This window comes from Gobius niger (assembly GCF_951799975.1).
Source record: "Gobius niger genome assembly, chromosome: 3".
Taxonomy (NCBI): Eukaryota; Metazoa; Chordata; class Actinopteri; order Gobiiformes; family Gobiidae; genus Gobius; species Gobius niger.
The window spans coordinates 27,342,170-27,364,129 of NC_136854.1; the positions used below are offsets into that span (position 1 = coordinate 27,342,170).

General features: G+C 41.9%; 1 protein-coding gene across 1 annotated transcript in view; it reads right to left on the reverse strand.

The window, feature by feature from the left end:
* Positions 1 to 21,960, reverse strand: part of LOC306960374 (complement C3-like) — a 33,878-nt gene continuing 11,918 nt past the window's right edge. Inside the window, exons 14-43 of the mRNA XM_079552803.1 lie at positions 21,703 to 21,894; positions 21,125 to 21,280; positions 19,762 to 19,891; positions 19,624 to 19,692; positions 15,977 to 16,174; positions 14,611 to 14,725; positions 14,451 to 14,539; positions 14,034 to 14,173; positions 13,751 to 13,963; positions 13,614 to 13,665; positions 13,451 to 13,540; positions 12,867 to 13,073; positions 12,689 to 12,764; positions 12,455 to 12,614; positions 11,760 to 11,855; positions 11,540 to 11,690; positions 10,803 to 10,888; positions 9,382 to 9,459; positions 1,983 to 2,138; positions 1,834 to 1,896; positions 1,671 to 1,752; positions 1,542 to 1,593; positions 1,381 to 1,471; positions 1,214 to 1,303; positions 1,039 to 1,141; positions 853 to 942; positions 645 to 737; positions 493 to 576; positions 270 to 414; positions 1 to 178 (exon numbers count right to left, since the gene is read on the reverse strand). Coding sequence (XP_079408929.1) covers positions 34 to 178; positions 270 to 414; positions 493 to 576; positions 645 to 737; positions 853 to 942; positions 1,039 to 1,141; positions 1,214 to 1,303; positions 1,381 to 1,471; positions 1,542 to 1,593; positions 1,671 to 1,752; positions 1,834 to 1,896; positions 1,983 to 2,138; positions 9,382 to 9,459; positions 10,803 to 10,888; positions 11,540 to 11,690; positions 11,760 to 11,855; positions 12,455 to 12,614; positions 12,689 to 12,764; positions 12,867 to 13,073; positions 13,451 to 13,540; positions 13,614 to 13,665; positions 13,751 to 13,963; positions 14,034 to 14,173; positions 14,451 to 14,539; positions 14,611 to 14,725; positions 15,977 to 16,174; positions 19,624 to 19,692; positions 19,762 to 19,891; positions 21,125 to 21,280; positions 21,703 to 21,894 — 3,492 coding nt within the window. The 3' untranslated portion in view covers positions 1 to 33. The remainder of the gene's footprint in view (positions 179 to 269; positions 415 to 492; positions 577 to 644; positions 738 to 852; positions 943 to 1,038; positions 1,142 to 1,213; positions 1,304 to 1,380; positions 1,472 to 1,541; positions 1,594 to 1,670; positions 1,753 to 1,833; positions 1,897 to 1,982; positions 2,139 to 9,381; positions 9,460 to 10,802; positions 10,889 to 11,539; positions 11,691 to 11,759; positions 11,856 to 12,454; positions 12,615 to 12,688; positions 12,765 to 12,866; positions 13,074 to 13,450; positions 13,541 to 13,613; positions 13,666 to 13,750; positions 13,964 to 14,033; positions 14,174 to 14,450; positions 14,540 to 14,610; positions 14,726 to 15,976; positions 16,175 to 19,623; positions 19,693 to 19,761; positions 19,892 to 21,124; positions 21,281 to 21,702; positions 21,895 to 21,960) is intronic.

Below are 21,960 nucleotides of genomic sequence, written 5' to 3' on the forward strand. Positions count from 1 at the left end.
AACTTTATTTACTGAAACATGTCTGCCCTTAAATTATTTAGCAATACAGCCATGTGATTCATACTTGTTGATCAGGGCTTCTATTCCTAAACAGGAATCTCTGTGTTCCGCCATTTGGCACTCTTCTCCTCTGGGCCAGAACTCCATCCAGGTTCTTTCCCCAAGAAAATATTCAAATCTAAAAGTGAAAAGTAAAAAAAAAAGATATTGTTCCAGTCCAAGGTAGTTTAACCTACACATAGACAATGATTTGATCAAAATACACTTACGACTTAGCGTCTAAATCTGGAAGTGTGTCCTCGGCCGTGCCCATAATAAGATATCCTTTATTCTCAAGTAGATTTACATTCTCTCTGCAGTGTGAGGAACTGTGGAATTTACGGAGTTGACCTTGAACATTCTTATCATAGGATCCTAGACAGACAGAAAAAATTTAAAAGATTAATGAAATTATTATTATTATTGTCTAATTCAAACTCAATTACGACCAACCGTCTTTGATGACATTCTCAATTCGCATGGTGTAGGTGTCAAAAGAGAAGTCATACTTAATGTCCTCCAGAACCGCTTGGTACACTGAAGAGACACATTTGAACTGTATTTTTTCCTTGCCTTTGTTTAACAGCGGAACCACATTTGCTTACCATAGTCGATCTTGCTGGTTTGTGTAGATTCACAAGCTTTGGCTATGCGTGCGTTTTGGGGGATGTTGCCCGTCTTCTGCTTGCAACAATCCTCTGTAAAAAAGTACACTAACATTAGATTCAACACTTCAGGCGGTATAATATTGTAATATTTTAGGATTCTAAATAAGTGTTTACACTTCCAGAGAATATAGTACAGATAATTTACCTTCAGCACACAGATATTCATTTCCTGGGCGCCTCACGATAAGTTTGCCGTCTTTCCTTTGAGGGTGATAATACCGCACACATTTTTTTGCTGTAAGAAAATATTTAAAATATCATCTGGCTTGCTTTTTTGCCTGTAAGTTAAAAAAAAACTGTATCAATTGAAAATACTGCAGTCATTGTTTACCATCACTGTATTCATATAGAGACACAGAGGCTGGTTGTAAAACGGACACTTTATGCGTCTGTTTCAGTCTAAAAGTCACCTCCTCAATACGATTGTGAACCACCTGTTGAAAGATCAAATGTTCTGTCAGCAAAGTTTGAGGAAAAAGGCACAAATAAACTGGATAATCCCAGACCTTGTTCAGATAGATAATGATGGAGCCTTTCTCTGACAATTCCTTGTTGTATTCCCAGTTGGAGATGACAGGGGCACGACCCTCAGCCAACTACAATCACACCAAGCGTTAACAAATGAGTGACATAAAAGAACAGAGAAATCTAAAGCAACAGTGAATGCTCTTACAGCATTCAAGTCTTCTTGCATGTGAATGAAGCCAGTGGGCAAGGAAATATCCAAGATTGACATAGTTGCATCTTCTTTCTCATCCTTGAAGCTATGAAGATCAAGTCGTTTATTAAAACAAGACATTGTTAAAAGAATAGTTTTGAAATACGTTTACTTACAAATACTCCATTCTCAGTTTGTAAATATCCCCATCGTTCTCATCAGCCTTATCTGATTATTCAAAGTAAATATCTTTATGAATCTCTGAAAAGTGTCAGTAATGAATCAAAGACAAAAAAAAACAATACCCAGAGTGAATTCCACAGTGAGATTAAACTTCGTACAGTCGCTCACAGTCTCTTTGATCACAGCATAATACTGTGTCACCAGCTGTAAAATAAGATTAAACTTAATATTGAATATGCATGAATATTAAAAATGAGGAGGGTCAAAAACAGAAAAGTGCTTTACGGTCAGAGTAGCTTCTCCTGTGCCTTTGGCTATAACGTTCACATTTTCATTCACTTCAAAGTTCTGTGAAGGAAGGTAAACATATAACAATAGAATATTTGACACAAGCAGAGATTATCAAAGGAAAACTGAGTTGGAAGTTTCGTCACCTTTGATGTTCTTGTGGTGTAACTGTTGCCTCGGTTGATTCGGAAGTTGTACGGAGCAGCGCGGCCTGGGACCTTCAGCTCCACATCCAGGTTATAGTCTGGCTCTTTAGCTGCAGCCCAGTACTCAGACACTGCCTGGTACACCATTATCGTGGCCTACAGTGAAAGAGGAGGTTTTAAATTTGATCTTTAATTTATTTATAAATTTATGTATAGATATATTTATTGTTTTGGCAGCCACGGTCCTCCATACTGGTGAACCCCAGGTCTTGTGCTGCACGGTATCAGTCTCCTTTATGGAAACATTGGTATAGCTGTCTTTTACAATCTTGTATGTATTGTTTATGTGAGTCTTTTCTTTGGGTGTTTATATGGTTGTATGTATATGTCTTTCTATACTATGGACCTAGAGTCTGAATAAAGAATGATGATGATGATGATGATGAATGTATTGCAATATATAATAAACTTGGTGTAAAACAGGGGTAGGCAAGTTTGCTGGATGAGGTTCCGATTTTCTTCATTGTCAAAAGACCAAGGGCTGAACCCTCCATTTGTAGCCAAATTAAAGCATCACTTCCTACAAATGCCAGTGTTGTACATCATATATGGCCTAAATGGGTGTTCTACTAGGACATTTTAAAGGAATTGACTATTTTTTACATTTCTAGACTTCTTTAACAGGCATTTGATCTCTGATTTGTGTAATAAGATTCCTCAAAATCACCTTGAGGGCCAGAGGTTTTATGATGGAGGGCCGGTTTTGGCCCCCGGGCCTGATTTTGCCTAACCCTGGTGTAAAGAGTACCACCCAAAACAATGTGAGATAATATGTCTAGCCATGTCTAGCTAGCCCAGCCTGAGGGCCATAATTGGTCTGAGGGCCGCATTTGGCCCACTTTGTGCACTCCAGTTTTAGTTGATAACACATGCACAGCCAATGCACAACATCTCTTTCCACAAATGCCAGTGTTGTACATCATATATGTAAGTATTGTATCACAATTAGTCCATGGGCCAAACCCCAAAATCTGGCATATCGGTACCGAAAAGGTGGCAAAGGCTATCATTGATTTTTAAGTAGGTCCATGTCTGAGGTTTGTATTTTTGTATTATAGCCTTTTCAGAGTCACAGCTTTATCATAGTTTTCAGCTGTTGAAGTGTACCACCCCCATGTCAAAAAAGTCGCTTTTGACAGTGGTCCATATTTTGGTTTAGGCCATTTCCAGCCCATTAGATACTGATTTACACCATTGTATTTGGTATCATTGTAAAGAAGACATTTTCATGTTTCATTTGAGCCCAAATGTACCACTCTGTGACTATTACCGTGGTAACCAAAGCTCCTCAAACACAAACCTGAGGACGTTTTTTCTCCATTTTCACAAAAACAGTTTTACTATGTTTAACGCTGTTTCTTCAAGGAACATCACAGAGACAAATGTTTGATACTGGGCAACTCTCTAGACTCTGAGGATTCAGGAAATGTATAACATGTCAGTACTTTCTCAGCTTAAGGCCTCACAGTGAGCCACGAAGGAAAAGAATGTCCACCTCACATGAGCCTCTCCCATTGAAATAAGCCTATATCTGCCATTCTAAGGTTGGAACAGCTGGTGAGACTTTCTGTCCAGGACCGGCCAATGCAACTTGAAAATACATTTGTGGAGAAGAACAGTTCTGTATTTTCACCAAAAAGTTGTTCATATATTTTATATATTATAGCTATTTATCATATACTATGCCATACACACAATGGCATTCTGTTTCTTTCACTACTATATGTAGTCCTGTACATTTGTCTAAAATGTCTCAATAATCCAAGATAATTCCAAAGGTTTGTCTTTGTAGACACCACATGGTTATGCCAATTTTGTAGGGTCATTTCAGTAAAGTTGTTTTATTTCATTACTAATGAATCAAATCTAGTTGTATAAAGATGGTGAGGTGTGAGGTGTTAAAACCAGGACATGAAGAGTCAACACAAAACTACAGTTTAGCCTCATCCAGAACTAAATCACAGAGGCAGTCGACTAAGCAAAACAGTCCATATTTGTATTTGATTAAACAATTTCTCCAGCTTTTCTAAAGTTATTTTAAGTTCTTTGTACATGGATTGCTTTTTTGTGTGTGTGTGTATGTGTGTGTGTGTACGTGCTGTATTAACGTATTTGAGTTTATTTTTTATTTTTTTATGTTGTGTAATTTATTTATTTTCTTCCCAGGCATATTGAGTCTGTGCACATGAAACATGCTGTATAAATGAATAAACAAAAGTTTACTTATTAGTTTTATGGACAGAACTTAAAGACACAGCCAGGAACCGGAGGGTGTCCGGTTTGGGAACCCCAGGATCTCAGGTGTTGTTCTGTTGGCTTCATCAAACCAGGACCTTCAGCTGCCCTGGGGCAGTTTGCAGCCGAGTGTGAAGTGGGATGAGGATCAGCACCTCCATATCCGAGGCCATGGGTGGCTTCCCCTCTACAGGTCGGTGGAGACGCCTCAAGGGGAGGAGTTCAAGTATCTCAGTGTTGTGTTCACGAGTGAGGGACGGATGGAGCGTGAGAGCGATAGACGGATCAGTGCGACATCGGCAGTGATCGTTGTTACTGTGACTGTTGTGGTGAAGAGGGAGCTGATTTACTGATCGATCTATGTTCTACCCTTACTTATGGTCATAAGATCTGGGTAATGACCAAAAGGACAAGATCGCAGATACAGGTGGCCGAAAGGAGTTTCCTCAGTCAACTAAGAGGAGCTTGGAGAAGAGCCGCTGCTTTTCCCATCATAACTTAGCAGATAACAAACCTGATGATTGTGGAGGTTTAAATGTAGAGTTGTGCCCATATCATACATTATTCATGCTCTTCAGAATATTCTGGAAACAAATCTTTTGGCGATGGCACTTATTGAGTTGTCATCCTGGACTGTGCCACCACTGCAGGGTTCAGTATCACCTCAGGCTGACAATAGTTATATCGAGCCCAGTCAAATGCAACTAGAAAACTGTCTCTCGGAAGCTCAGCAGGCTGAAAACCATCTGAAACCATTCCTGTTTGGGATTGTCTCTTGTTGCCTCTTGTGCACATTTTATCTCAACACCTCAACAAGTGTAGAGTGAAAAAAGAACATGCAAATTGTAGCATGAGAATGCTTTATCCAGCACAAGGAATGTATCACAAGTGTCCTTTTGTTGAAATTTGTGTTTTTGAAGATACTTCATATGCTCAGACTGGACTCAAAAATTTGCAAATGAATGTTGTATGAGGAGATGAAAAACAGCAAGTATGCATAGGGAAGTGGTGAGGACAATGCAGAAGAACAAGAGTCTGAGGCCGATTGATTCTAGATTTGGACATGCACAGAGTAGGGATCGAGGTCCAGAAGAAGACAACGAAGTGAAGATTTATGGATATTCTGAACTTTTACAACAGTTTGTGAACTGTAATTCAGATTATGCATTGGAGCCACAGATCGAAGCTGTACGTTATTGTCCCTTTACAATAATTAACCATTTAACCCATCCATCTGCCCCTGGAACATGTCAGGAGCAGTGGACAGCCATGCTCATGTTCAGAATCACCAAGTTAGAGGATTATCCTTCTGTGCATCTTTTACGTTGATGGAAGAAACCATCCATCCATCCATCCATCCATCTATCCATTTTCTTCCGCTTTATCCGGGGCCGGGTCGCGGGGGCAGCAGTCTCAGCAGAGATGCCTAAACTTCCTGGTCCACACACAACTCCTCCAGCTGTTCTGGGGGGACCCCGAGGCGACACCAGGCCAGCTCAGAGACATAGTCCCACCAGCGTGTCCTGGGTCTTCCACGAGGCCTTGTCCCACTAGGACATGCCCGGAACACCTCCCGCGGGAGGCGACCAGGAGGTATCCGGAACAGATGCCCGAGCCACCTCAGCTGCTCCTTTCAACGTGAAGGAGCAGCGACTCTACTCCGAGCTCCTCTCGGGTAACTGAGCTCCTCACCCGATCTCGAAGGGTGCGCCCAGCCACCCTGCGAAGGAAACTCATTTCGGCCGCTTGTATTCGCGATCTTGTCCTTTCGGTCATTACCCAAATCTCATGACCATAGGTGAGGGCGGGAACGTAGATCGATCGGTAAGTCGAGAGCTTTCCCCCGACTCAGCTCGCTCTTCACCACGACAGACCGATACAGCGACCGCATCACTGCTGACGCCGCACCGATCCGTCTGTCGATCTCACGCTCCATCCGTCCCTCACTGAGAACAAGACCCCGAGATACTTGAACTCCTCCACTTGAGGCGAGGACTCCCCACCGACCTGTAGAGGGGAAACCACCTTTTTCCGGTGGAGAACCATGGCCTCAGATTTGGAGGTGAAAAAAATCTGTCCAGACACAGACAGAGGATGTAAACTCCACACAAAACCTAAATTGAACTTCATGCTGAGAGGCAAGGGAACACTAAACACTAAGACTAACCACTGAGGGCATGCAATCTCTCCTGCGTATTCAACACTTTTTGGGCCAGATCTTCCACCTGGCGCAAGGACAGCGCTGCTCCAAACAAGACAAGACCCACATTCTTTTCCTAGTTTACATCGTGCTGCCTCAAGTTCTTCCTTTAGTGTTATGGGCTTCTATAAGCTCTATCAGGTCAAACTAAAAACTTGAGTTAACCACTGTCCGTGTCTGAGAGAAAAAGATGTACAGCCGGTCCTGCTATGTTTCCAGGTTGTACTCAGCCGTTATTCACCCCCACTCTTACACCACCTTTCTCCCTCGCCCCTTCCCGGTCGCGGAGTCTGGTTGGAAGAAAACACAACATTGCCATTGGTCACGAGTCGCCATTGTCAACTGTTGCAGGAAAAGCTTGGTTCTTGGATAACCAACTGTCTAACGAACTGCAGTTTGTGTGTCTTCTTGGACATAAAGGTTTCCCTTCACCCTTTTCTATCAGCATAATGGTTTTTGTACAAGGGGATTCAAGAGTGACTGAATGTCTAGCTGTCACCTTACAGCAAGACGTTCCTGGGTTCGATATCCAAGGCCATGTGGGACCTTTCTGTGTAGAGTTTGCATGTTGTTCTTTTTGTTTCATGTCCCCTGAGTTAATTTTCTGTAGAATCCAGTTCTATACGGTAGAACACCTTGATACTTCTAACCTAGCTTTTGGCTCAAAATCTAGCGATAGTAAACCCCCTTTTGTCTTTTTGGCCATTCGACTGCACAACTCTCTAGAGGCAAAAGATAATGGTGTTTGCAATGTTATATCGCTAGAAATGTTATTCATTTACCAAATACAAATGTAAAATGGTTTCAGTAGTGAATGAGTGAAAGTGAATGAGACTGTCAGTGAGTGCATTGTGTAGGCTACATAATATGGATTTTTTTTTTTACAATTTAGGATACAGTTTATATAATACAGAATAATTGTTATTTTTCTAAATGTATTTTCAAGTTGCATTGGCCGGTCCTGGACAGAAAGTCTCACCAGCTGTTCCAACCTTAGAATGGCAGATATAGGCTTATTTCAATGGGAGAGGCTCATGTGAGGTGGACATTCTTTTCCTTCGTGGCTCACGGTGAGGCCTTAAGTTGAGAAAGTACTGACATGTTATACATTTCCTGAATCCTCAGAGTCTAGAGAGTTGCCCAGTATCAAACATTTGTCTCTGTGATGTTCCTTGAAGAAACAGCGTTAAACATAGTAAAACTGTTTTTGTGAAAATGGTGAAAAAACGTCCTCAGGTTTGAGTTTGAGGAGCTATGGTTACCACGGTAAAAGTCACAGAGTGGTACATTTGGGCTCAAATGAAACATGAAAATGTCTTCTTTACAATGATACCAAATACAATGTGTAAATCAGTATCTAATGGGCTGGATATGGCCTAAACCAAAATATGGACCACTGTCAAAAGCGACTTTTTTGACATGGGGGTGGTACACTTCAACAGCTGAAAACTATGATAAAGCTGTGATTCTGAAAAGGCTATAATACAAAAATATAAACCTCAGACATGGACCTACTTAAAAATCAACAATAGCCTTTGCCACCTTTTCGGTACCGATATTTGGTCTGGCCCATGGACTAAATATTAGGTGGTGCAATGTCCACATCGCATGAAGGCACAATAAAGTCTTCAATCTCACTGATTGACACACTTTTGCAAACTCAGCCTAAAAATGCATGGAACTTGTAAATGCAATAATTTTCCTAATTCATTCCTATTTAAGCCATGTTTTCGTCCTGACTTTTTGTTTTTTGACGTTTGGTCTAAATAGAATTTGCAAAAAAATAAATCACTTGATTGAATCTGCGTATCACTTTTCTTTTTTTTTCAATATCATGCAGCCCTACTGAGTAACATTTTAACAGGTAATTGAAATCTGATGTGTGTAACAATATTTCTAAAAATGGGATTTTGTCAATTTCTGCTTTAGGAGGTTCGTCCAAAAACACTGACTTCTGCCATTATTTAAAAATTCCGTTGAATGTTAATTTTATACAGCAGTTTTGAACTAGGAAGTTGCAAAGTATACAAGACCTCAATTGACCTTTCACAAAACCCAGCCCCTAAACGTTAATTGTCCAATCATACATCCTAGGAACTGTTATTATGAAGCTCCATCATGCAGCAGACCTCCAATGCAAAACAATGGGCAATGACCATTGAGCAGATGCACTTTTTTGTATTTACTGCTAACCACCAAAAAACCCTACCAGACAAAGAAGAAGAATCAAAATGGTGAAGCAATCTGCCTATGGAGCTTCAGAATCTAGGAACCACAAGACTGTGTCTGGTGGAGTAGAGTTATTTCCCTTCCCAAAGCGAAAACACAACTGGAGCACAGCCAGCACTGCCAACAATGGATCAAACAATGTGGACGGCCTACTCCTAGCTAAATGTCTCCAAAATAAACAAGTATAGGTCTGCTCTAAGGCAAGGCTAGGGCCTAGCCGCTAGGCTAACACCTTAGTGTGTTCTTATGATAACTGGCTGCGGCTGATTATCATTGTGTCACCTGTAGGTTTAGCTAGGGTCACTTTAGCGAACAGAAGCAATGCTTCTATTTTTAGCAATACTAAAAAAGCAAGAGGGTGCTTACCGGGCAGTGCAAGAGCACGACTGGTCCACAAGGCTGTGCTGTTGCATTTACAGGGCGGGGCTTTTACGAAATGACAGAGGCTCTGGTGGTATACATAGTACCGATCTTATTGCTTTGTATGAGGACCTTTTTAGCAAACAGGACGAAACGTGTTACAGGAATGCTGCATCTATATAATGTAATGGTTTAGAAGGGAAACTAAATTCACACTTTTTCCTCACGCTTGCATCTTGTGTTCATGTGCCCTGTCTATTCATTTTTATGCTTGCTTGCTTCTCAGTTTTTGTCAGCAAAAATATGACTTTGTACCTGCGTTGATCCATATCCGCCGCCCACCTTCCGCTGGTTCGTGAACCATCTCACAACTGGTCGAGCATCCTCTAAAAGCTGTAACAAAAGTCACAAAATATACTCTTATTAGTATGATGATGCATCATTGCGTCACAAGAATCTGAATCAGCTGCAACATGAGGTGAGTAGAATTACCAAAAACTGTACTCAAATCTATGGAAGCCCCTAGAAAATAAAAAGCCCAACATGAAGTAGCTCAAATTACGAGCTTTAAAGGGGCTAGATGCAAATTAGCCATTTTATACTCACTACTGCCACCTCAGGTCATAGGTGTAACTGCAGCTTCTATATTAAGCTTGTGCATGATGGCAATTCTGACCCAAATTAACAACTTTTGAGTGACAGAGCAGGATTTTAGAGGCAGTTGTGGTGAACAGGTTTGGGCTCATTCTACACATTAGGACAATGCTGGAACATGTAGGGGGAGGAAAATGTTTATATTTTTAAACCCAATATAGTCCCTTTAAAACACAACATTTTTTGTTTAAATCTCCAAATTACGACTTTTACAACTCGAAATTCTGTGTTTAAATCTCATACTATGAGTTTGAAACTGTTGTAATTTCATCTTTACAACTTTTAAACCGTAATATCGTACTGAAAATGTGCATATGCAAATACTGCCGCCTCAACGATGGACAGCAACATTTTTTTTCATAGGTGAGTTGGTACACAGTGGACATTCATCATCCAATCAGATATGCAAGTGACGAGGCACCAGTCCACTATTCTTAAGGTTAGTGGATGAGGCAGGGTCAGGGTTAAGCTGATTGGTTGATATATATAACACTCTCATGACTTGTGATTGACACGGGCAGCCCCTGCTTCAGCCACATCTATTTTATTTTTGCATCTACTCTACACAGGCCCTTTCTGCTTAAAATCAGCTTAAGAGTACATTTGCTTAATTGGATTCCATGTGAATATTCAAGTATATCGAGTATTATGTCAGTCATGAAGCCGTCTGCAAAGTAGGCTTCTTTTCTTGGCCAACTCGTGCACCATTTTATTGAAAGAATTGTCCACCTTTTTTTTTTGTGAACTTCCCATATTTCCACAAGTTGTGTGCTTCAATCATTATGTAATGCTTCCCTCTAGTGTTAAAAAAGGGGGCAACATAATTTGGACCGCCGGATCAGCATATGCACAGTTTGAATCTCTAATATGGTTTAAAACGTGAAATTAGGAGTTTAAAGCACACAATTTTGAGTTTTAGAATTTAGAGATATAAACTCATACATTTGAGATTTAAACTCGTAATTTCATGTTTTAAACTCAAAATTTTGTGTTCCTGTTGGGATTATAATTTTTAAGTATGGCGGAATCGGACTTCCATACAAATCAGAGAGAGATAGCTCTAACTAAAAAGAAAGACTCACTTCGACTTTGACAAGAGCCAGAAGAGCATAAGCCGTTGCCTCTAGCGAGAACGCGGTCCCCTGCGGCGACTTCCAGTGATTCATCTCTGTCAACACACACAAATAAACTCTTAGCATTTATACATTTTAATTAAGTTCAAAATTCTAGGTATGATGTTAAAAAACGTCAACTTTTATAATAAATAGCGTTGTTGTTTTGCGATGTTGAGACTTCCCTGGGCTAAAACAGATGATCCACTCAACAACAACTATCCCGCTAAAAGTCGTCCCATTGGATTTGAACGGACTTGAATGTTTTACTGTTGGGCTGCTCATTTTTAATAATCATTTGTGAAATTATTCAAATAAATTTTCACTTTTTTTTCTTTCCTTTTCCCCCTTTTTTTCAAAACTATGCAAAATCTTTGAACAAATACAAAAGTGCAAACCATATATATATACTGTATATATAAGTCCAGTGCCCAGCAATTGAACTGCTATGGACAATTACACTCAGAGTGCACTCTCTCAGCGGGCCAGGGAAGCTAACATTTACAACACATTGCAAAGTTATTGTTATTACTTTTTTTCCTCACTCAAGTTATTTTTGCAATTGTTGGGTGTAATAATATCAATTAATTACTAATACAGTACTTACTCTGAGCATTATGCCACCAAACTAAACAATAGTGAAAAAATTATGTGCTTTAACTTGAATGCATAACAACAAGCATACAGATAAAACAAGACTACGAAACCTGGGGCAACAAATTGGTAGAGAATCTCCCTATTCAGCTTGTTTGCATTGGCCAGAGCGTATGATGTGATGGCGACGGCATAAGGGTTGATGAGACTGGGCAGGCGCTTCTCCAGATACCCCACTGACTTGTCTATGGCACCGGGTAAACTCTGTAAAAGAAGTTCATTTACAAACATGTATCGAAACAGGAGGGAAATACTGAACATGACTAAACGTACGTTCACAAAGCGGTTACATATTCGTTGGGATTCCTGCATCGCGATGAGACAGAAGGCCGTCATAGAGGCATCAGAATCTCTGCCTTGGACATCACCCTAAAGGGACATTCATACGACTGAGAAAACAGTGACAATAACACTAGCCAAATACGTAAAGTTTATTTTGGCTAGTAACCATTTTCCTCTAATCTGTTTCTCTGACAGTTGAATTTAATAATAGTACACAGCATAATGTCATTAAATGTAATAATAGAAACAATGCAATACACTAATATAGTATTGCTGACTGTACGGAAGTGGTTTTCATCTTAAACAATTTAAATGGTCTCTCAACTTATATAGCACTTTTCCACCTACATTAGGCACTCAAAGCGCTTTTACAGCAAGGATCCACTCACCCATTCATACTCTCATTCATACACCAGTGTACGCAGACACTGGGGGCAATGTGGGTGAAGTGTCTTGCCCAAGGACACAACGACAATGTGCACTTTCAGGAGGTGGGAATTGAACCCCTGACCTTCCGATCATGAGACGACCCGCTCTACCATCTGTGCCACTGTCGCCCCCATAAATAATACTGATTTCCAATTACACTGTTCTCTTTAATGTCTACAGAACAAATGTGTTTGGAAAGAAAAAGAAAAATCCTTTAGTCTTTTCTAAAGCAAAGATTCACTGGTGATGATACATACAGTCATCTCTTTATGGTAGACCGGCCCAATCTCTTTGAACATGCCGTCCGGCAGCTGTGTTCTGAGGATCAGAAACTTCACTGCGTTACAGATTACATTGTTGTCGACTGCAATCAGATTGTTGGCCATGGAAAAGACTTTGACCACATAAGCAGTCAACCTGACAGAAGAGAGGATATTGTAATGGTAAATGATCATATTCAGTTTCACATAGACTTCTTATAAATGTTTTACCATGTACTGCTTTTTTCATGTGCCCACACACCAAAGGATCCATCCTTTTTAGCAAATTTCATTTCATTTTGGACACCTGGTGGATACACAACCTTCAGTTAAAATCCATGGTGAAGCTCTGCCTGATACATACATTTGTGTATTATTTATTTTGGTGCTACGTACTAATGATACTCACCGGTCTTTATGTGGGTGAGAGCATCATTACGTTTCCCCAGGCCCACTGCTTCCCACTGATTGGTTTTGTCCAAATACGTGGTGGCAATAACCGGTTTAGTCATGTGGATCATGTTCTGCTCCCCGCATCCTGTGGGCTGGTAGATCAGACTCCCCATAGAATTTGCACTAATCACACTCTCCACCAGGGGACTGACTTGCTCTCTGCCTGTGGGCATAAAGAAAGTTTACTGATGGGTTAAATTCAACACACAATGTGCAAAGATACAGAAAATTCAGCCAAATGAAAAATAACTAGCCTGTTTACACACATTTTTATTAATGGGAGCTGTAGCTGTGTAAAAAGGCCACTGAGCCAAGCACTTCTACTGGTCGGCTACTCGTTTTACAAGCTGTGTGTTATGCTGTGAAATCTTTAATCACGTATGCTGTGCCTGTTCCAGAGGGATGTGTTGTCTCTCTGCTAAATGCATAGCCACTGCTGCCACATTAAAATGTTGCATTCTTTTTAAAATATACATTTGCAAAAGACTTTATTGTGTCTGTCACTGCTACATTTGGAAGGAGGGTGATTTGCAGAGGTACCTGTCAAAAAGACTTTAGTGCTTGATGGGGTATTTGGAACCATTTCAGTTTTTGCAACCGTGTTGTTGACAGTTTCTTCTTGTGTGCCACCTGCAAGGGAGGAGTCAGAGGAAAATTTAATTTGATCAGCACATTATTAACCAGTTTTAACATGTTAAATCACCTTGCGGGTCCAATTTGAACGGCTTGTTTACTTTTGTTAGAACACCTTTAGGCTGAAAAAGACCATTGGATGATCGTCATAAAACAACATGCTGTAAACGGGAAGATGAGTTTTGTTATGGCGCTGAGTTCTCTTACCACAACCCGGAGAAGCTTCAAAACCCCATCACCGTGCCACGAGTCTTTAACAGCGGCTTTGACCTCAATTTTTAATTCTCCTTCTTTCATGGGAATAATGACAAATGGGACAGCGCGGGTCGTGGACGGCCCAACCTTCACCTGTTGCGAGTATTTGCCACGCTTTGATGCTACGCTGCACACGTCTGTGTTTTCAATAAGCTCAATGCGCACCTGTGGAGGACAGCAGATTATAGTAAAGGAGGCATTCAAAACACAATCATTTATCTCACTTAAGCCTTACAGTGATTGGATCCTCAATGTAATTGTGCAGAATTGCCCTAATTTCTATCTGCTCTCCCACCACAGCAGAATAAGGAAGTCTGAGATCGATGAAAAACTGTTTAAACACAACAACATCCAATGGTTTTCCAACACAGATACCTAAAGAAATATTAGAAATTAGCATTTATTTGAAAGCAATACAAAAAGATGAACATCACCATTATATAAGAGTCACTCATGGTGCATTAGATATTTGTAAATGTGTGCATAAACAACTTTGTATAGCACCATTCATAAAATGTATTTGATTACTTTATATTTTCTTATTACCATGTTTTTTTGTTTTTTGTTAATTAACCTGTCTAACCGTAACCAAGTAATTTCCCTTGGATACAGTACAGATATAGTATTTGTCAAATAAAAATAAGACCCTTACCAGTATTTTCTGAGAGACTGATGCCTGTGAACACCCAGGTTGTGATCGAGTCTTTTAGGGGAATGCCTGTGTCATACGTGTTGACTTCACTGGAGAAAAAAAGGGGGAAATGATCATCGCTGCTCAGTAAATCCACAGTATGTTATTACTTTCGTCTTACCAGTTAGGGTTCCCAGCACATGCAGGGATTTTGAAGGTAACCCACTGCCAACTTTCTGGAAATTTGGTTCGAGAAGTAATTTCACTGCTTTCCATGTAGCTGCTATCCTCCTCACCTACAGAAGATATTGGTCGTTGATTGAGATACATATATATATATATATATATATATATATATATATATATATATATATATATATATATATATATATAAAAAGACATGAGAAGAGGACAACTTTGAGTATTTTTTATGCCTCTTCCCAAACTTTAAGGTCTGGATTATTCTTGTAATAAGAGTTTTCCTTTTGTTAGTGCCATAAACAAAATACACTGATCTGAAAGACAGAGGTGTTAGCTTTGATTTGAGCCGTTTTAGTGCTAGCATGCTAAAACCGTTTGTTACCTAGCTTACATTTTTCGTAAAGTTGACACTTGGGGTTATTTGTCACAAAACCTGAGGGGTCATTGTCACATGGGGTATGACATAATATGTTTTTATGATCACTTTATTTTAACATTAGCTTTTATAGAGGCTGTATGTTTAGGCCATGTTAGTGAATTTGTACATTTTACACCAAAAACGTATTTTGTCAGTAGCAGTACAACATAACTTGTTTACCTTAATAAATCTTTTTCGTAGTCCCTCTGGGGGTAATACAAGTGTTAATGGGATGATTGGGGGGACTTTCATCTCTCCCTGGTGTCTCTAGCCAGAAAAGAACATTTGCAACTTTCCCTGCACCGCGTCGGAGGCGCAACGCACACGAATAAAATCACGAAAAAGAAACAGGCTAAAGGGCAAAGCTAACTGTGCGTTAGTGCCACTGAAACAGTATATACAATAAAGTTTGAGTGAAAAAAAGTATCTCCATTGTGTAACTGGATGAACAATATCCCTCTCTCTCTTTATCTTTTCTGTCAGCGTAGTATTTACTCTCATGGACAATTAATGAGTAAAAAATAAGCAACATGCTGCGACATCTGCAGTAGCGCTTATGGCCTCTAGGAGCATGAGATACTTAGTTCATCAAAAACTCCATTTAAAACAATAGTGACAATCAACCCCAAGCATTGTGACAACTTTCCCCGCATATGGGGCACATTGTGGCAGTTGATTTTTTTGTGTTTGACAATTAATAACTATTTATCTCAATATGATGGAAAAAGGAGAGCGTGGTCTAATTCAATTCAAGGGATCAAGCTTTAGTTTAATGCAGGTCGGACTCTTGTGGGATTTTCTGTTGATGAGCAGCGAACTCTAGAAAAGAAAAGTGTGACAAATAGCCCTGTCTCCCCAACCAATGATAAAAGGCTGCTCTACTCCACCTCTGTTCAATTGAGAGCACATAAAATTCCATGTGACTTACTGCGGGCCAGAAGGAGGTTGTCCTCCTTGAGTTCAGTGCGCTGTTTGGCCAGTTCATCACAGCAATAAAAGAAGGCATCCTCACAGGCCTTCCCGTCAGTGATGTACAGTTTCCTCTGTTCACAGGTGTAGGAGAGAGGTGTGTTCTTCATGCCGTCCTTACAGCACTCACGCTCCAGTGGGGTGTTGTATTTACTTGCTGTAAGTGATGAGAAGAAATGACACATAAACTATTATTATATGTATATGATTATTAGGTGGAAATAACAACAGGGTTCGTGCAGGCAAGGAATAAGTTTGTTTGTAAGTATTTGGGCATTTTAATGCCCAAATATATTTTATTGCTATATTAAAAGCTACAGAAAATTGGTGCATATTTCCATCCATCCATCCATTTTCTTCCGCTTTATCCGGGGCCAGGTCGTGGGGGCAGCAGTCTCAGCAGAGATGCCCAAACTTCCCGATCCACACACACCTCCTCCAGCTGTTCTGGGGGGACCCCGAGGCGACACCAGGCCAGCTCGGAGACATAGTCCCACCACCGTGTCCTGGGCCTTCCACGAGGCCTTGTCCCACTAGGACATGCCTGGAACACCTCCCACGGGAGGCGACCAGGAGGCATCCGGAACAGATGCCCGAGCCACCTCAGCTGGCTCCTTTCGACGTGGAGGAGCAGCGACTCTACTCCGAGCTCCTCCCGGGTAACTGAGCTCCTCACCCGATCTCGGAGGGTGCGCCCAGCCACCCTGCGAAGGAAACTCATTTCGGCCGCTTATATTCGCGATCTTGTCCTTTCGGTCATTACCAAAATCTCATGACCATAGGTGAGGGTGGGAACGTAGATCGATCGGTAAATCGAGAGCTTTGGCCCCCGACTCAGCTCCCTCTTCACCACGACAGACCGATACAGCGACCGCATCACTGCTGACGCCGCACCGATCTGTCTATCGATCTCACGCTCCATCCGTCCCTCACTCGTGAACAAGACCCCGAGACACTTTAACTCCTCCACTTGAGGTAAGGACTCCCCACCGACCTGTAGAGGGGAAGCCACCTTTTTCCGGTGGAGAACCATGGCCTCGGATTTGGAGGTGCTGATCCTCATCCCGGCCGCTACACACTCGGCTGCAAACCGCCCCAGAGCGTGCTGAAGGTCCTGGTTCGTTGAAGCCATCAGAACAACATCATCCGCAAACAGCAGAGATGAGACTCTGAGGCTCCCAAACCGGACACCCTCCGGCCCCTGGCTGCGCCTAGAAATTCTGTCCATAAAAGTAATGAACAGAACCGGTGACAAAGGGCAGCCCTGGCGGAGACCAACACGCACCGGGAACAGGTCTGACTTACTGCCGGCAATGCGAACCAAGCTCCTGCTGCAGTCATACAGGGAACGGACAGCCCTTAACAGAGGGCCCCGGACCCCATACTCCCGGAGCACCCCCCACAGGGCACCACGAGGGACACGGTCGAACGCTTTCTCCAGATCCACAAAACACATGTGGACTGGTTGGGCGAACTCCCACGAACCCTCGAGCACCTGATGAAGGGTATAGAGCTGGTCCAGTGTGCCACGACCAGGACGAAAACCGCATTGTTCCTCCTGGATCCGAGGTTCAACTATCGGCCGCTATCGGCCCCTCCAGCACCCCGGAGTAGACCTTACCGGGGAGGCTAAGGAGGGTGATTCCTCTGTAATTGGAACACACCCTCCGATCCCCCTTCTTAAAGAGAGGGACCACCACCCCGGTTTGCCAGTCCAGGGGCACTGTCCCCGATCGCCACGCGATGTTGCAGAGACGTGTCAGCCAAGACAGTCCTACAACATCCAGAGACTTAAGGTACTCAGGGCGAATCTCATCCACCCCCGGAGCCTTGCCACCGAGGAGCTTTCTCACCACCTCGGTGACTTCAGCTTGGGTGATGGACGAGCCCACCTCCGAGTCCCATGCCTCTGCCTCCTCATTGGAAGACGTGACGATGGGATTGAGGAGGTCCTCGAAGTACTCCTTCCACCGGCCGACGACATCCCCAGTCGAGGTCAGCAGCCCCCCACCCGCACAGTAAACAGTGTTGGTGGAGCACTGCTTCCCCCTCCTGAGGCGCCGGATGGTTTGCCAGAATCTCTTCGAGGCCGACCGATAGTCTTCCTCCATGGCCTCCCCGAACTCCTCCCAGACCCGAGTTTTAGCCTCCGCGACCGCACGAGCTGCAGCACGCTTGGCCTGCCGGTACCTCTCAGCTGCCTCAGGAGTCCCACAAGCCAACAAGGCCAGGTAGGACTCCTTCTTCAGCTTGACGGCATCCCTTACTTCTGGGCGCCACCACCGGGTTCGGGGATTGCCGCCGCGACAGGCACTAGAGACCTTACGGCCACAACTACGAGCAGCCGCATCGACAATGGAAATGCATATTTCATTTCTTAAAGGTCCTATATCATGCAAAATTAACTTTTTAGAGCTTTTAGCCATGTTGTAATGCTATTTCCTTATCAAAAACACCCCCAGAGTGGTTTGTGGCTTCATTCACGCAGCTCTCAGCAATCCTCCTGAATCCTGCTCTCTGAGCAGCTGCGCCTCCCTCTCCTGGTGAACGACTGACCTGTTCAGTTGTGTCGTCACAGCGGAACGGAAGTGCTCGACGTCTGTAATGTAATGTCTTAATTCTATGCTTACGCCCTGATTTTAATTTGTAAAACAGCTTTTTCATTATTTCTGTCGTAAGAGAGATGCAAAGAGAAAAAATAAAAAGGAAAAAAAAAGGAAAAAGGATGTGCCCGAGGTGCTTCCAGGTCAGCTGAGGCCAAAACAAACGCATCCCCTGAGCGTCTGAACAGATCAGTCATGTTTGCGCTGCAGCTGTGAAGATGGAGCTCGTTGCAACTTATTCTGGTTGTTTTTCTGTGACTGTCTCTGATGGATGTTTGGTGAATCTTCGCCTGAATCAAAGTGGATTAACTTTTATAACCAACGCGAGTCCCATAATGTAAACAGCGATGGACCAGAGCTGTGAGTCAGTCCAAACGCGGGTTAGCATATTAGCATGTGTGTTAGCCATTTATGAAGCTGTGTTGCAGATGTCAACTCCTTATAACTGCATTGTGAAGTAACTTCACTTATTGCTGTTTATTTATATTACGGTAAAGTTGTATGTGCGGAGAGAGGGGGCGGAGTTAACTGAATCGAAGCGTTGTGTCTTCCGGGTTTGAAAAATACTCCAGAAAACACTTATATTTATCACAAAAATGAGTGCTCAATAGCGGTAGAGGTACAATCATTCATATAAATGCCTATACTTAACTTTGGAATGGCTAAAATAGCATGATATAGATCCTTTAAGATTTGCAAACATTTCATCAAACAGAGAGAATCGAATTAGACAAAATGTGCTACTTTTGAGCAATAAAATGTTGTCAATTGCAGCCAAAACTGCAGCTGAATATGTTTTACACCATTTTGGTATTTTCCATGAACTTATTCAGTAAAAATTGCAATGGTATAAATGTCCAGAATAGATTTAATGCCAGTTTGAATCCAATTTAATGCTTTTTAATGATATTTAAAGTCTTCATTTTAGCACAGTTCATTTCATGAGTTTGAATGCTTTTAAATGCCCCTTAGAAAACCTGAATAATTAGACACTAGCACTCACCCAGAGTGGTTATGGCATCAAACAATGTGCTCGCTCTCCTTTTTCTGGCAGCTGGGGTGCATTTCACCTCTGAAATTTAACAAAATACAACATGAGTCTAAGGTACTTGAGATAATTATTACCAAAGTGAATAGTTGCCTTGTCTGTAGGGAGTCCCAGCCGCAGTATCAGTGTGAAACATGAGTCCTGCATCAAAGAAAACTCCCATGCTGTTTTTCCCTCCGCCCGGTGTGCAACCAGTGTCTGCCTTCTCCACAATCTCCCACACCTATAGAGATAAGAAACAAGCAGTGAAAATACATTATTTAATGTACTACCACAGCATTATGTTTTCACGTTGTGTCTCTAAAAATAATGCAAATGAGTGGAACACAGAGAAAAACAAAATCAGCTCTAATTTCTGTGCATATGAAAGGGGAATGGAGCAATAAACATCAATTTTATACTGATGGCTCAAAATGTTGATATTTTCATGTGCAGCACTTTGGAAACTCTTGATTACAATATGTGCTATAGCAGTGGTTCTCAAAGAGCACACCACATAGAACCTCATAAAGTATTTAAGCTTACCACCAGGCCAAGACCAACACAGGACTAAACCAGGTCGACAAAGGGTCTAAAATAAACCAAAGTTGGGCTTTATGATGATATAATTGCTGAAACCATGTCAAAACCAGAGTAATGGCGACCTCCATCTGACTTCAATGGATTACGAAAGCATAAAAGAAATTATCGTGAATTAAAATGAATAAAGTCTAAAATAGCCATGGACATGACCCTGAAGAGGCCTGACTACCACCAGTACTGTGGTACACAGCAGTTTGAGAAGCACTGTAGGTTGCACTAAATTAGAACATTTGAGTAAAATCAACTAAGCTCATAGAGGGTAAGCAGATGTCTTCATTTTATTCATCAGAAACTCTGAATGAATGAACTGTGTTTGAAAGTGTCAAATAAAAACAACACAGACTTTGCTGCGATGATGGAATTATGTAATCATACCATCTGTCGTATTTTTTTTAAACTCACATTTAATCATAGACTGTATATATAAATGGACAGCTTCTGCTCACTCCTCGGTTGAGGGGGAAATAATGGGGGATTTACAGACTCCTCCTCCCCATCTCTGACGAAGCATGTCCCAAAAAAGGGCATATGGGCGGGATCTTCACTGTAGACTGGCCCTTGCGTGACGTGTAGCTCGCGTTGCTCCAATGCTAACAGTCCGACCCTCAAGTACGAGATTTCTAAAATTCTTCTTACGAAAACCTGCCTGGTTTCTTAAATTGTAGCTCAGCGTTATCTCAGGAGGAATATCTAGCCTAGTCTAGTGTTGAAAAAATAGAAACCAAGTTGTTTTTAACGTGTCTAAACTCCAATGCTTTTCGATGGGGGACTAGTCGCGATATGGAGGTACTGCAGCAATGGCGGCCTTTAGTGTCGTGGGCATAAAACAGAGCAGCCAGCAGGCATTGCATTTAATAGGGAAAAAACGACTTGCCTTTTTCTGGGTGAGGATGTGCTTTTTGTTCAAGACATAAACACCTTTGTCCACTGCCACCAGTCCCACAGTGGCCCCTGGGTCTCCAGTGACCCTCAGATGAAATGTCCTCCGTGGCTCATATGACAGGACAGGGTTTTTGGGTTCAAGCTTCAGCTAAAAACAAAACATAATGGGATAATGGTGTCAGTTTGAAGAGGAGTTTACTTAGGGCGACATAGGGCAATCTGTAAACTGTTAAGGGACACTACTTACCAAGGACCTATCTCTAGAGTGCAGGTCGGACCAGAAATGTATCCTATTATTATGCATGTTTTGGAAACCTACCCAGACGTGTAGAGTTTGTGCTAACATTTAGTGGCAGTTTAAGTCACTTTGGAGCCCTCTGTGAATATAGGGATGGGGACCCTTTTCTTTACAATGCTTAACTTAAAGATTGCTCTAATCCCAAGGCAGGTTTGGTTGTTTACAGACTTAAAAAAAAATGTTGTGAACCACTACCTACAATAATTGAACAAGGCCTTCGTGATGATGTAAGTTTTAAACACCAGTAACTGCCTGGTGAGATGTATCTTTACCGTGCCCATGCAGGAGTCGTCAACATCCACCCAAACAGAGTCGGACACCACCTCAGTGCGAGTCGGATGGTAGTACACAATGAGTCGAAAAGATGGCAGCATTTTTTTGGTAACCTGGATATTTAAAGCAACCATGACTTGACCCTCTGTAAGTTGTTTCCCAAAGTCTACCAGTTGACCCCGGCTCAGGACCTGCACACAAACATAAGGTAATTCACCAATGCAGTTTTCTCATGAATATTGGATATTTGAATTACA